At 41.9% G+C, this 14,769-nt stretch overlaps 1 protein-coding gene across 1 annotated transcript in view; it reads left to right on the forward strand.

The window, feature by feature from the left end:
• MND1 (meiotic nuclear divisions 1) overlaps positions 1-14,769 on the forward strand; it is a 61,718-nt gene that overhangs the window by 19,344 nt on the left and 27,605 nt on the right. The window contains exon 4 of the mRNA XM_083367980.1: positions 696-844. Coding sequence (XP_083224106.1) covers positions 696-844 — 149 coding nt within the window. The remainder of the gene's footprint in view (positions 1-695; positions 845-14,769) is intronic.

Consider the following 14,769-nt stretch of genomic DNA (forward strand, 5'->3'; position numbering starts at 1 on the left):
TGTTCAATATAGATAACAGAGATGCAGATAAAGGTAGTTTCAACAGCATTACCGTTTACTTATTCTGCAGATTATCTATCATATTTGAGCTAAGTTACCTAATATTTACATTTTTTGGATTGATTTCATAAACCTGACTTAGGTTTTAAGTGTGCGCGTTCATTTTTTCTTGATTTGACTGCATATATTAAAAGTATGAGATGGGAAGGATAAATCCCAGGGAAAATCAACTAGTTCAGAAGAGAACTTTATGTTGTATACAGTAATAGGAAATCAATGTTTTTTCAGGGTTCCTTTAAAGAAATAATAATGGACTGGGAAAAATTTGAAATTGCTCTGGATCTGTGCTGAAGGATCCTCTTGATATTTACTCCAGGTACTAACAGAATTGCCTCTATTGTTCTGTTACAAATATAGTTTCTTACAAGAAAAAGCTATGTAAATTCAACTTTTTTGCCATTTTTTCATAGCAGTTATTTTAATGGAACTCTCTGTGTTGGTTTGCTATATGCATAATTAAGCCTAATTTGTCATCTGCTATTTTGTGGTAATTTGCAAACTTTTCAGAAATTGTTGAAATTTTCTCAAAGGACATTCTGAATCTGTATTATGCTCATTGATGTTTTAATGAATAATTTGTTTTCCCTAATCTAGATAAGTTTTCAGAATAATAATTATGATTATTTCTTTGACAGCGTCTATGTCAGTGAAGGATATCTTACAGAGCTTAGTTGATGATGGTATGGTAGACACTGAGAGGATTGGAACATCAAATTATTTTTGGGCTTTCCCAAGTAAAGCATTACACACAAGAAAATGTAAACTGGAAGCATTGCAGAATCAGGTAATTCAGTATACTTTTAAAGTATTTTTCTTATGTAAATATTTTATTATTTGTATTGTTTGAACTTATCAGCATTTTGTTTCAAATATTTTACAGTATTTAGTGTTGAGTTTTTCAGTGGTATTGAGTTAAATATATAAGCTAGTGCTTAGGTTTTAGGCATTTGTGAAAGCTGTTCATTTAGTAGCAGGCAAAAGTCACAATTACTTTGTAACTGTAATGTTTGGAAGGATTTAAATTTGGTTTACACATTCTAGGTATTTTATTTATTAAATTATTTTATTTTTAAATTTATTTGTATACTGCCCATCTCGCTGTCACGCTATCACTTGATTCCAATAGCCTTCACTATAGTTTAGCAACTGTACATTTTGGATCTTTATATCCATTGCTATGGTTAGCATTAGCGCATATATTGGAGTTAACTGTGGGGAAGCAATAAAGGCAATGGTTCCCTTTCAAAAGTTGTGCCTTATAGGGAAATGTTTGTGAGGATGAGTGCACAATCTCACAGACTGTTTTGATCTCTTCATTATGATGAATGAACAAGATGGTTTACATTTAAATTGGCCATCTTCACTCAGAGGATTTTTAAAGCAACGTTCAGGTCATCCTTGAGTTATGACTGTAATAAATCTTGACCATTACATTTGAAAGTCTGGAGGGCGTTAAATGAACCACCTCATTTAAGGAGTCCATCCTTAATCCATCCCTGCTCTCCCCAATGCATTTGTTAAATGAATGTGCAGGTCTTTAAGTGGAATATGAGGTGCCTTGGGTAGGGGACACCCTAGTACAGTCACAGACTACCTGCCTCCACCCTCCCAAGGCCTCATCCCACCCACCATGCTCCGTCTTCCACCTTTTGGGGTCCCCACAGCCACTCGGGCCTCCTCCGCACCCTGCACCCCAGCCCATCACCAAACACCTTTCAAAGATCTCCAGAGCTCAGGATGTTAGGGTACAGAAGGATTATCTCAAACTTACATTTTTTTCCAAGCTGTTAGAGTGCCATTAATAAGGCTGAGGTACAGCTTTGCTATTTGTTTACATTTGTGGTCCTTTGTATTACTATAGAAAACACCCAGAAATGTATATATATAAGTAGTCCTTAACTTGCAACTTTCTGAAGTTATGACAAACAGGATGACTGCAGAGATGCTGCAGGGCCCACCCTCACTACGTGAGTGGTGGGCACATGTGCATGTTGCTCACACAAATGGAGCTGTGCACATGCACGGGCTTGCCAGCCTCTCACACTGAACCATCTCCTCTCCCCCTTCCCCACTGGTCCATAAAGCCAGAAAGGTTGAGGAATTCTCAGCTAGAGGATACAAAATTTTCAACTTTACTATCTTTTTTATACACAGAAAATGGAAATCCCATGCTTGTTTCACCAAATAATATTATAATTCAAGCAGAACAATTTGGCTTGGTTCTGCTGTGAAATTCATTATGTTTCCATTGGTCTGTCATAATATGCTGTGCCACGCCCATAATAATTTGGACTAGCAGCAGCATCTGACTGTCCCAGTCAAGAAAACAAGCCTCTTTGGGCTTGTGTAATTTAACTTATTTTGAATAAAGTTTGCATGCTAACTGTGTAGTGGACTGTGTTCTTGGAGGTATATAATCCTTTGACGATTGTAGTACTGACCATAAGAATAATTCTTATGCAGGAATGATTGCAGAGGTTTAGTAATGTATGATCCTTCCCCTTATCAAATAATGTAATAAGACATATGTACTGAGCAGGTTTTAATAGCTTTATTTTGTTTTTCTTATCATATTCTAAAATGTGTTAGTCTCTTCAAGGCTGAATGTGATTTGGCTCTAGTATCTTCTTATTGGCATCAGGGATCTTCCATACTTTTTTACAATAATTTTACTGAACGTTAACATTTAAAAATTTTTATTTATTTATTTATTTTTATTTTAATCCCATTTATATCCTGCCCTTCTCCGAAGACTCAGGGTGGCTTACATTCTAAGCACAAACCAATGTGCTTAGCAATAGTCTTCATTCTATGTATATGCCTGCTTATTAGGGCTTTCGCCCCCCCCCCAAGCGGCATTATTACAAAGTCAGCTTATTGCCCCCAACAATCTGGGTCCTCATTTTACCTACCTCGGAAGGATGGAAGGCTGATGATAATACAAACCAAAAGTAGAAATAAGTGCAGAACATAAAAAAGGAATTTAAATATATAACTATGCAGTCTCATTTGATGACTGCCTTGTTTTTAAATACAGGCTCCTTGTTGTTGTTAGCTGCGAAGTCGTGTCCGACCCATCACGACCCTGTGGACAACGTTCCTCCAGGCCTTCCTGTCCTCTACCATCTTTTCAAGTCCATTTAAGCTCACGCCTACTGCTTCAGTGACTCCATCCAGCCACCTCATTCTCTGTCATCCCGTTCTTCTCTTGCCCTCAATTTTTCCCAGCATTAGGCTCTTCTCCAGTGAGTCCTTCCTTCTCATTAGGTGGCCAAAGTATTTGAGTTTTAGCTTCAGGATCTGGCCTTCTAAAGAGCAATCAGGGTTGATCTCCTCTAGGACTGACCGGTTTGATCGCCTTGCAGTCCAAGGGACTCGCAGGAGTCTTCTCCAGCACCATAGTTCAAAGGCCTCAATTATTTGGCGCTTAGCCTTTCTTATGGTCCAACTTTCACTGCCATACATTGCAACTGGGAAGACCATAGCCTTGACTATGCGCACTTTTGTTGACAGGGTGATATCTCTGCTTTTTAGTGTGCTGTCTAGATTTGCCATGGCTTTCCTCCTGAGGAACAAGCGTCTTTTAATTTCTTGGCTACAGTCCCCATCTGTAGTGATCTTGGAGCCTAGGAAAATAAAATCTGTCACTACCTCCATTTCTTCCCCATCTATTTGCCAGGAATTGAGAGGGCTGGATGACATGATCTTAGTTTTCTTAACGTTAAGTTTCATCCCAAGTTTTGCACTCTCCTTCTTCACCCGCAACAAGAGGCTCTTTAGTTCTTCTTCACTTTCTGCCGTTAAGAGTGGTATCATCTGCATATCTTAGGTTGTTGATATTTCTCTCGGCAATCTTAATTCCAACTTTTGATTCATCTAGCCCTGCCTTTCTCATGATGTGCTCTGCATATAAGTTAAAATAGGCAGGGCGACAGTATACAGCCTTGCCGGACTCCTTTCCCAATTTTGAACCAATCAGTGGTTCCATGTTCAGTTCTCACTGTTGCTTCCTGGCCCACATATAGGTTTCTCAAGAGACAAATAAGATGGTCTGGTAGACCCATCTCTTTAAGTACTTGCCACAGTTTGTTATGATCCACACAATCAAAGGCTTTAGCATAGTCAATGAAGCAGAAGTAGATGTTTTTCTGGAACTCTCTAGCTTTCTCCATGATCCAGCGTATGTTGGCAATTTGATCTCTAGTTCCTCTTCCTCTTCAAAATCCTGCCTGTACTTCTGGTAGTTCTCGATCCACATACTGCTGGAGTCTAGCTTGTAGGATTTTAAGCATAACTACTAGCATGAGAAATGAGTGCAATGGTGCAATAGTTTGAACATTCTTTGGCACTGCCTTTCTTTGGAATTGGAATGTAAACTGATCTTTTCCAATCCTGTGGCCACTGTTGAGTTTTCCAAATTTGCTGGCAAATTGAGTGTAGCACTTTTACTGCATCGTCTTTTAAGATTTTGAATAGCTCAGCTGAAATACTGTCACCTCCACTAGCTTTGTTGTTGCTCAGCTTTTCTAAGGCTCATTTCACTTCACATTCTAGGATGTCTGGCTCAAGGTCAGTGACCACCTCATTGTGATTATCAGGTATGTTAAGCTCATTCTTGTATAGTTCTTCTGTGTAATTTTGCCACCTCTTCTTAATCTCTTCTGCCTCTGTTAGGTCCCTGCCATTTTGGTCCTTTATCATGCCCATTTTTGCATTAAACGTCCCTTCATCTTTCCAATTTTCTTGAAAAGATCTCTGGTCCTCCCTATTGTTTTGTTTTCTTCTATTTCTTTGCACTGTTCATTTAAGAAGGCATTCTTATCTCTTCTAGCTATTCTCTGGAATTCTGCATTCAATTGGGCATATCTTTCTTTTTCTCCCTTGCCTTTCGCTTCCCTCCTTTCCTCAGCTATTTGCAAAGCTTCCTCAGACAGCCATTTTGTTTTCTTGCATTTCTTTTTCTTTGGGATGGTTTTGGTTGCTACCTGTTCTACAATGTTGCGAACCTCTGTCCTTAGTTCTTCAGGCACTCTGTCTATCAGATCTAATTCCTTAAATCTATTTGTTACCTCTACTGTATATTCAACAGGGATGTGATTTAATTCATACCTGAGTGGCCTAGTGCTTTTCCCTACTTTCTTCAGTTTAAGCCTAAACTTTGCAACGAGAAGCTCATGGTCTGAGCCACAGTCAGCTCCTGGTCTTGTTTTTACTGACTGTATAGAGCTTCTCCATCTTTGGCTGCATAGCACATAGTCAATCTGATTTCTGTGTTGACCGTCTGGTGATGTCCATGTGTACAGCGGTTTCTTGGGTTGTTGGAAAAGAGTGTTTGCTATGACCATCGTATTCTCTTGACAAAATTCTATCAGCCTGTGCCCTGCTTCATTTTGTACTCCAAGGCCAAACTTGCCTGTTATTCCGGTTATCTTTTGGCTTCCTACTTTAGCATTCCAATCCCCCATGATGATAAGGACATCATTTTTTGGTGTTAGTTCTATAAGGTGCTGTAGGGCTTCATAGAACCAGTCAATTCATCCTCTTCAGCACTGGTGGTTGGGGCATAGACTTGGACTACTGTAATATTGAATGGTTTGCCTTGGATTCGAACTGAGATCATTCTGTCATTTTGAGGATTGTATCCCAGTATTGCTTTTCCTACTCTTTTATTGACTATGAAGGCTACTCCATTTCTTCTGAGGGATTCTTGCCCGCAGTAGTATACCTGATGGTCATCTGAATTCACCCATTCCTGTCCATTTTAGTTCGCTGATACCTAAGATGTTGATGTTCAGTCTTGTCATCTCTTGTTTGACCACGTCCAGCTTTCCTTGATTCATGGATCTTATATTCCAGGTTCCTATGGAGAAAAAATATTTACAGCATCGGACTTTCCTTTCACCACCAGACACATCCACAGCTGAGCGTCCTTTTGGCTTTGGCCCAGTTGCTTCATTCTTTCTGGCGCTACTAGTACTAGCCCTCTGCTCTTCCCCAGTAGCATATTGGACGCCTTCCGACCTGAGGGGCTCATCTTCCAGCGTCATATCTTTTTGCCTTTTTGGTACTGTCCATAGGGTTTTCATGGCAAAGATACTGGAGTGGGTTGCCATTTCCTTCTCCAGTGGATCACGTTTTGTCAGAACTCTGCTATGACCTGTCCATCTTGGGTGGCCCTGCATGGCATAGCTCATAGCTTCATTGAATTACGCAAGCTCCTTCGCCACGACAAGGCAGTAATCCATGAAGGGGACAGGCTCCTGCATATACACAAACACACTGACACCACACCAACGTTCCCCAATCTTTCTGGTTTGGCATCCAATGTGTTGGGGGAAGGGTGAGAAGAGGGGATGGCTTTTGTGAGGGGCAGGTGTGTGCACGCTTGCACACAGCTTCATTTCTGTGAGTGGTGGGCTCACGCAGCCCAGTTGTGAATAGGCCATGGTCCGGTAGTGGGCCACAGACCACAGATTGGGAGCCCCTGCACTACACTACACCACACTAACATTTTTAGATGGTTTGATCTGTGTTACAATTTGATGAACATGGGAATATGAGAGAAAGGCTTGGAGTGTTACGTTTCATAATCTTAATATCCAGCAACTTATTAGGTTGCCTTAACAAATGTGAAGCTTATGTAAATAAAATGGAATGTTGTTGTGCTGAGCTGCTAGTAGCTAGAGGAAGCTTTTGTCATTTTGCACAAGTAATGAACTTACTATGCAAGGGCTTTAAGTACAATTAATAACTTCATGAAACAGACATGAAAATGTGGTAGTTTTTATGAATGCTATTTATCTTAGAGAAATAAAAGTTGGACAACTAGATGCAAAGTTTTATTTGGAGATTACATGGATAACTTAAAAAATGTTTGCAAATATACTTTTTCTGTTTACTCCTTTGCTACCCTGCTCCTCTTAATACAATAAAAGGAACAATTTTTTTTAGTTTTTCATTTATAAAAACATCAATATTATGATTATTTTTTACCACATGCAATTACCATTTAACACATATTTCTTCTGCCGTCTAGTTAATCAAATGTTTCTCATGGTCCCTGAATTAGCTATTTTTTATTGGCAGAACAGTGCTAGTGTACATTACCTTCCTAAGAGACAAATGCTTTTATAATTATGTTTATTTCATTGCTACTCTTATGCTGGGAGAACTTCACCTGTGCTATAAGAGCCCTGGCTGCATTCCAATTCTTAGAGACTAGGAACTCTTGGTTCCTTGATGGGAAGGAAGAATTTAGAGCATTTAAAGGTTAATATAGATTGTTTGGTTCGAATTGACGAGGACTCAGAGTGGTTAACACTGAACGAGTTTATTGAATACACAAAGTCAACTGTCAAATGTCAAATGTTGCAACCCTTTTATAGAGAAAGCGTTTGAACTGTAACCAATACAAACAGTCTGTTTTCCCGCTCCTTGGTTGTGGCGTCCAATGATTGCACCTTATTTTCCCGCTTTAAACCTTGCAAAGCTGCACAGTGTTTGCAATATCTTTTATGGCTTATTGCTAACTATTTACATACACAACACCCCTTACCCCCCAGTTGGTGTCATTTCTTTACAAAGTCCATTAGGTATTTTGGTGGCCTATGTATTCTAGAAGGGTATCTGTTACTTTGGCTGCTAGGGACCCTTCTTCCTGGTTGACTGCTTGGCTGCTGGTTACTATGCTGGTTACTACTAGACCTGGGCTCAGGGTTACTGGCTTCAGATGTACTGCCTTGTGTATTAGGTTGTGTTTGGGATTCAGTTGTCACTGGCCTACTTCGCAGGGGTATTTCCCAATCAATTGGACTGAATTGTTGTTGATGGGCATCAGGAAATATGTCATCTTGCCCAACCACTACACCACTTTCTGGCCTAATGTTATCTGTACTGTTTGCCCTAACTGAGCTTTGGTCCCCCTCAGCTGGCACACACCCACTAGATCTTTTCCTCAGCTGGTCTATGTGTCTTTTACAGACCCTATTCCCTTCCCCCTCAATGATGTATGATAGGGGACCTAAGATTTCAGTTACCACCCCAGGAATCCATTTATCTCCTTGGGCGTAGTTTCTGGCCCAAATCAAGTCCCCCACTTCAAATGTTCTGTTAGGAATGTCTAATTCAATGTTTGGTTGGAGTCGGTCGGGGTGTAGTCTGTCCAACTTGGTCAAGATTTTTCTTCCCCACCTCATTTCAGCTGGACTTTTCCCTGTAGCCGAACAAGGGGTTGTGTGTTGAGCCAACAAGAACTCAGCTAGTCTCTGATGCCAGTCACCTCGAATGATTCTTTTAAGCGCGTCCTTCGTGGTCCTCACGTTCCTTTCAGCCAATCCGTTGGTGGAGGGGTGGAAGGGTGCAGAAGTCTTATGCTTAATCGAGTTGGCCTTGAGGAAATCCTGAAATTCAATAGATGTGAATTGTGGCCCGTTATCAGACACTATTAAATCCGGCAACCCATGAGTGGCAAAGAGGCCCCTTAATGCCTGTATTGTTCTGCCTGCCGTTACTGAACTGACCGGTACTACTTCTAGCCATCTAGAGTAGCTGTCGACCACTACAAGGAACGTTAACCCCTGGAAAGGTCCAGCGAAGTCAATATGAATCCTGGACCAAGGATTCCTAGCTAGCTCCCATTTATGTGTGCGGATGTGTTGTTGTTCAGGCCTGGAACGTTGGCACAGATGGCAATTGGCAACGCATTCCTCAATGTCTTGGTCCAATCCTGGCCACCACAAGTGACTCCTAGCTAGGGCCTTCATCCTTACTATTCCAGGGTGTCCCTCATGCAATTCAAATAGAATAGCTGATTTGTGGATTCCTGGGATTACTACACGAGTTCCCCAAAGTAAGCAACCCATATGAACTGATAGTTCATCCTTCCTTCGGAAAAATGGACTGTATTTTACGTCTGGGTTGGCGTTGGGCCAACCGCTCATGACCCAGGCCATTACTCTCCTTAAGATGGGGTCCTTATTGGTTGCCTCAGCTATGTCTTTAGCAGTTAGGGGCAGATCAGGAATATCTTGTAGGGACATTACTTGTCCCACTGGGGCAGGGTCCTCCTCTGTTGTGCTAAGGGGCAATCTGCTAAGAGCGTCTGCATGACCCATGTCTTTACCTGGTCGGTATTGGAGGGAAAATGAATATGCTGAGAGGAAAATGGACCATCTCAGCATCCTGGGAGACATAATTTGGGGAGTCTGTTTATCTGTGGTAAACAGTCCCAGCAGGGGTTTGTGGTCTGTCAGTATTGTAAAGTTCCTGCCATACAGGTAGTCGTGGAACTTTTTAACTCCTGCCACTATGGCTAAAGCTTCCCGGTCAATTTGAGCATAGTTCCGCTCTGCCTTGGTTAGTGTGCGGGAGTAGTAAGCAATGGGTCTTTGCATTCCCTGGGTGTCTAAATGGCTGATTACTGCCCCAACGCCATAAGGCGAAGCATCGCACGCCAGGTAGATTGGTCTATTTTCTATAAAGTGGGTTACAGTTGAGCTACTGGAAAGGATATCTTTTAAGGTCTGGAAACTCACTTTGTGCTTTTCTTGCCAATGCCAAGGGGTCTTCTTATCTAAAAGCCTGTGCAGTGGTTCTGCAATGGCAGCCTTATGTGGCACAAAAGTGTGATAAAAATTTACCAAGCCTAGGAAGGCCTGTAGCTCAGCCTTGTTCCTTGGTTCAGGAGCCCCTTTTATTGCTTTAATTTTTTCAGGGGTAGGGTGGACTCCGCTTTTGTCAATCCTGAACCCCAAAAAATCAGTGGATTTAACCCCTATGCTACATTTTTCCTTTTTTAGTTTTAATCCAGCCTTTCTAAATCTACCCAGTACCTGTTCCAGCCGCTCTACTAACATTCCTTCATCTTTTCCAGCTATTAGGACATCATCAAAGTAAGGGCATACTCCAGGTATGCCCTTTAAGGTCCTCTCCATCACTTCTTGGAAGATGCCTGGAGCAGCTGCAATCCCAAATTGCAGTCTGTGGACTCGGAACGCCCCCTTGTGGGTAACAATTGTTTGCGCCTCTGCAGCCTCTTTGGAAACAGTCAACTGTAAGTACGCATGCGCCAAGTCGAGCTTGGCGAAGATGGCGGCGTCCTGGATCGTGGCGAGGACCTGCTTCACCGTCGGGACCGGGTAAGCATGCTTTTTCATTCCAATGTTGAGGGTCGCTTTATAGTCGGCGCAGATCCTCACATCCCCATTGGGTTTGAGGGGTGTGACAATCGGCGTCTCCCATAAACCGCCCTCAACGGGTTCTAAAACTCCGAGGCCTACAAGCCGGTCGAGCTCGGCCTCGATTTTTTCTTTTAAGGCAAAAGGTACCCTCCGGGCCTTTAGCCTGATTGGATTTACTGAGGGGTCTAGGTTAAAATTAATGGGGGGCCCTTTGTACTTGCCTAGAGATCCATCGAATACGTCTGCAAATTCTTTGCAGACGGATTCGAGGGTCTTATTTCTAATCACCGAATTTATTCCCCCTATCCAAATTCCCAGGGCAGGAAACCAATTAAGCCCTATTAAGCTAGTCCTATTCCCCTCCGTAACTACCACATCTAAGACCCCCTTAAATCCCTTAAAATTAACTCTAAGGCTGGTCTTTCCCTTTACGGTTATTGGACTTTTTTGGAAGTCCATTAATTGAATATTTGTTGGGCTAAGTGGAATTCTTTTTCCACTTAGTTGTTCAATTTTTTCCAGGGTTTCAGTGGAAATTATCGACACTGAAGCCCCAGAGTCGATTTCCATTCTGCAAGGAACCCCTTGCAGAAGGACTGTGATTTTTAATTTTCCGTCCGGAAAATTGTGCCCCCTTCCCTGCCTTTTCCGATTGACTCGGGCCACCTCCCCTGGGTTTGAAAATTTCGCCCGGGATCTAGGGGTCTCCTTGCCACTAGCATTGGGGGTTACCTTACCCTCTGGCCACACATCGACTTCATTCAGACGGGAGTCCCGGACGCGGTTTCTGCAGATGGCCTGGATGTGGCCGGTCTTGCCACAAGCCCTGCACTTGGCGGTGCGGAATCGGCAGGAAGCGCGGGGATGGTTGCCACCACAGCTGCCGCATCGGTTCTGGGTGTCGTTGTCGCGCGGTCTGGTTGCGGTGTCCCGCCACGGTCGTTGTGCCCCGGTCGGTGGTCTCTGCGGTGTTGCGGGTTGTTGCCGGCGGCCGGGTTCGGGCCCTTCGCTTCTAAGTTGTCTGGGTGCCATCTTCCCAAATCGCCTGGAGACTTCGGCGATCTCTTCCTCCCACTGCCGATCCACCTCCCCGCAGTCCACATAGCCCTCTTGGTTAATTTCAGGTGCTGTCGCCATGCTACTGCGGGGGGGGTCGCGATACCCGGTTGACTCATACGTTAGGAGTTCGTCGAGCACTTCCTGTAAATCGCCAGTAGGTTTGGCGATTATTCTGTTTTGTAATTGTTCATCGCGTAAGCCTAGCACAACTCTGTCCCGAATCCTAATTTCTAAATTATCGTATTTGCAACGAACTGCGGCTTCCCTAACGGCAGCGACGAATTTCTGTATGGACTCCCCCGGTCTCTGATTTCTCTTCTCGAAGATGCGCCGCCAAAAAAGTTCGGACCTTCGGGGAGTAAAGTGCACCTTTAGTTTTGCAAGGAGGTCGGCATAGGGCACGCTGGAGACTGGTTGTGGCTGGCACAGCCCGACAGCGACTCTGTAGACCGGTGTGCCGCAAATTGTCAAAAGTGCCGCCGTTTTTTTTCGGTCGTCGGTGATTCCGTTCACTAACAGGAATCCTTCGACCTGACCAATATATTCTTCCCAATCTTCGGGGAAGTTAGGGTCAAATTCCTTCAATGACCCGATTTGCGCCATTCGGAGAATTTTTTTCCTATTCTGCCGCGGCCGCTCGGTTGACTGTGACTCGCTCAGACTTTGCCGCCTTCACGACAATTCTTCCTAATCTCTGGTCTTCTGTCAATCCCACCTTCGTCGCCAGTTGTTTGGTTCGAATTGACGAGGACTCAGAGTGGTTAACACTGAACGAGTTTATTGAATACACAAAGTCAACTGTCAAATGTCAAATGTTGCAACCCTTTTATAGAGAAAGCGTTTGAACTGTAACCAATACAAACAGTCTGTTTTCCCGCTCCTTGGTTGTGGCGTCCAATGATTGCACCTTATTTTCCCGCTTTAAACCTTGCAAAGCTGCACAGTGTTTGCAATATCTTTTATGGCTTATTGCTAACTATTTACATACACAACATAGATTACATCAAGGCTACTCAGAACATGCAGTTTGATTTGCAGGGCCTGTACAGCTGCCATTTCAGTGAAAACTGGTACAGTATAGAGAAAAAGAAGGAATCATAAATAAGATCACAAGAAGGAATGCTAGGATGACAGAAATATTTTCAGCAAATAATACAGAAATGAACAGGGGTGTGCTCTAAGACTCAGATGTGAATAGAACAGCTACATTTGTGTTTGTTGATTATAAGATATAAGGGGGAGAGTGCTTTGTTTAACTCCAAAATGGTACTGGAGCCAAACATAAAGTGGAATATTAGAAATAGAATCTGATATTACTAGTTTCATTGATAATACATACTCCTGGCTAATTCATTGCATTAGTCGGAAGCACATATTATTAAATTACATCTGGCACTGTAGCCATCAAAGCATCAGTGCTTAGATACCATCTTTAATGTTATCAGATATGAAAATAATCTCCAGTATTATCAAATATGACAATAATAAAATGGCTTTTTAAAACAGAAATAATATGAGGCAATAAAATATTGATATTTTTACTTAAGATGATGTAAATTTTATTGATATGTGAGATCACATGAAATACTATGAATAAAAATCTTGTGGGTTTTTTAACATTCTATTTTTTCAAGATTAGTGCCCTGAACCTAAGAATTAGCTGGCCCTTGCTTAAGTATTTGCTATTAGGGTTTAAAAACTCGGTAAAGGCTAGCCTACCTTAGCAAAATTCTAGGCAATGCAACTGATTCATTTTCTCCAGTCTATAGAATAATTGTACTATACCTATGGTACTATATTGGTGTAGAGAGAATCAGCATAGTATAGTGGTTGATATGCTGAACGTGGTGGGGGTGGGGGGGAGATGGAAGCCAGCTGGGGGTTCTGGGCCACTTCTTTCCACCTAATCAGAGTTAGATTGTGTAACTGGCCAGCCAATAAACAAACCTTCTTGTTGCTTCACACATAGATAGCTATAATAACTAGGTAAGAGCAATGCAAAAACAAGCAGACACTACAACCATGCAGGATGAAGGCAAAAAGACGCTACAGTTGTCTGTTACAGTGTGATAGTAAGAAGCTTACCAAAAATCATGTGTTTGGTTTGCTCAGCTTTCACTTTATTTCTTCTATTTATCTTTTATGCATTTTTACCTATTCACTTCTATTAGACATAAGCACAATTTCGGACTCTTCAAATTTAATCGTTATTAGGTATGTCTTACTTTTATTACAGAAGAATTGTCTGATTTAAAATGATAGATATGTCTAACTTTCCTTCTGAGGTTGAAATATGTCGTAAGTCATATGTTTGGACAGAATTCTGCTTGCCAGATACTGAGTGGAAGAATGACTTCCTTTTCCACATTGGCCCAGCTTGTAACTTTTAGAGAATTCTTGTAACTGTGTATTAGGGCACTATTGTAAACTATGCATGCAGGGCTTTTGTGAATTGGAAAATGTGTCTTGTGTTAAACCTGAAACAAACATACCAGGTTTCAGGAGTTTTGCCAAATGATTCCATGAGGGCTGTGGTCTGGCAGAACCCAAAAGACTTTGGAATGACTTTATTGATCTTAGTTAACTCTTGAAACTCTTTGGCTGAGTGTCCTGCCATTCTGCAGTTCTGCAAATCAGTAATAGGCTAGGGAGCAGTTGGGGAGGGATCCAATTTTTGCCAGCCCTGTCTTGTTATTAACAAGAGGGCAAATGAATTTTCATTAGAATCACTCTGGAAGAAGGAATTAAAGCCAGTTCAGCAGTTTCTAAGCTTCGCTGATCTCTGAAAATAAATAAGCAGGGATAACCATGATTAGTACTTAAATGAGAAACTACCAGGTTTTCCCAGGATTTTGACCAAGACTGATAAGTTGGAAAAAGATCCTAAAATAAGACAGTGGCAGTCCATTTCCATTTAAAGTCAACACAACATTTACATAATAATATAGTCAAGTTCAATTCAATACAGACATTTACTTCCTGCACAGCAATTCTGATTAAAATTTTAAGATGCTTAACAAGAAGAAAAAATGTAATTTTTTTTTAAATGTCATAATAAAAAGAATAAAGATTGTTAAGGCAATGTTACCCAGAATATGTCATTTTATGAAGAAAAAAAACCCATACTTGCTAAGAAGCTATTCTGGACTATCCTACTTCCCTATATTGAAATTACTCAAGGCAGAGTTCCCCAACCTTTTGGGTACCAGGGACCGGTTATGTGGAAAGAGATTTTTCTGTGGACCGGAGGGGGTGTGGTTTTGTATGCTGCCTGCATCCCGCGGATGGGGCTTTGATTGTTTGTGTGGCCCGGTTGCTAGCATGCTGTGGCCCGGTACCGGTCCACGGATTGGGGGTTGGGAACCCCTGACTTAAGGTGTTAGGTTTTACACTTGGCACCTGAATAGGTTTATCCAAGGATAAGTGAAAAATACATGTGAAATATAAACTTTATATATAATTATACATACAA

The sequence above is a fragment of the Vipera ursinii genome (genome assembly GCF_947247035.1).
Source record: "Vipera ursinii genome assembly, chromosome: 7".
Classification (NCBI taxonomy): Eukaryota; Metazoa; Chordata; class Lepidosauria; order Squamata; family Viperidae; genus Vipera; species Vipera ursinii.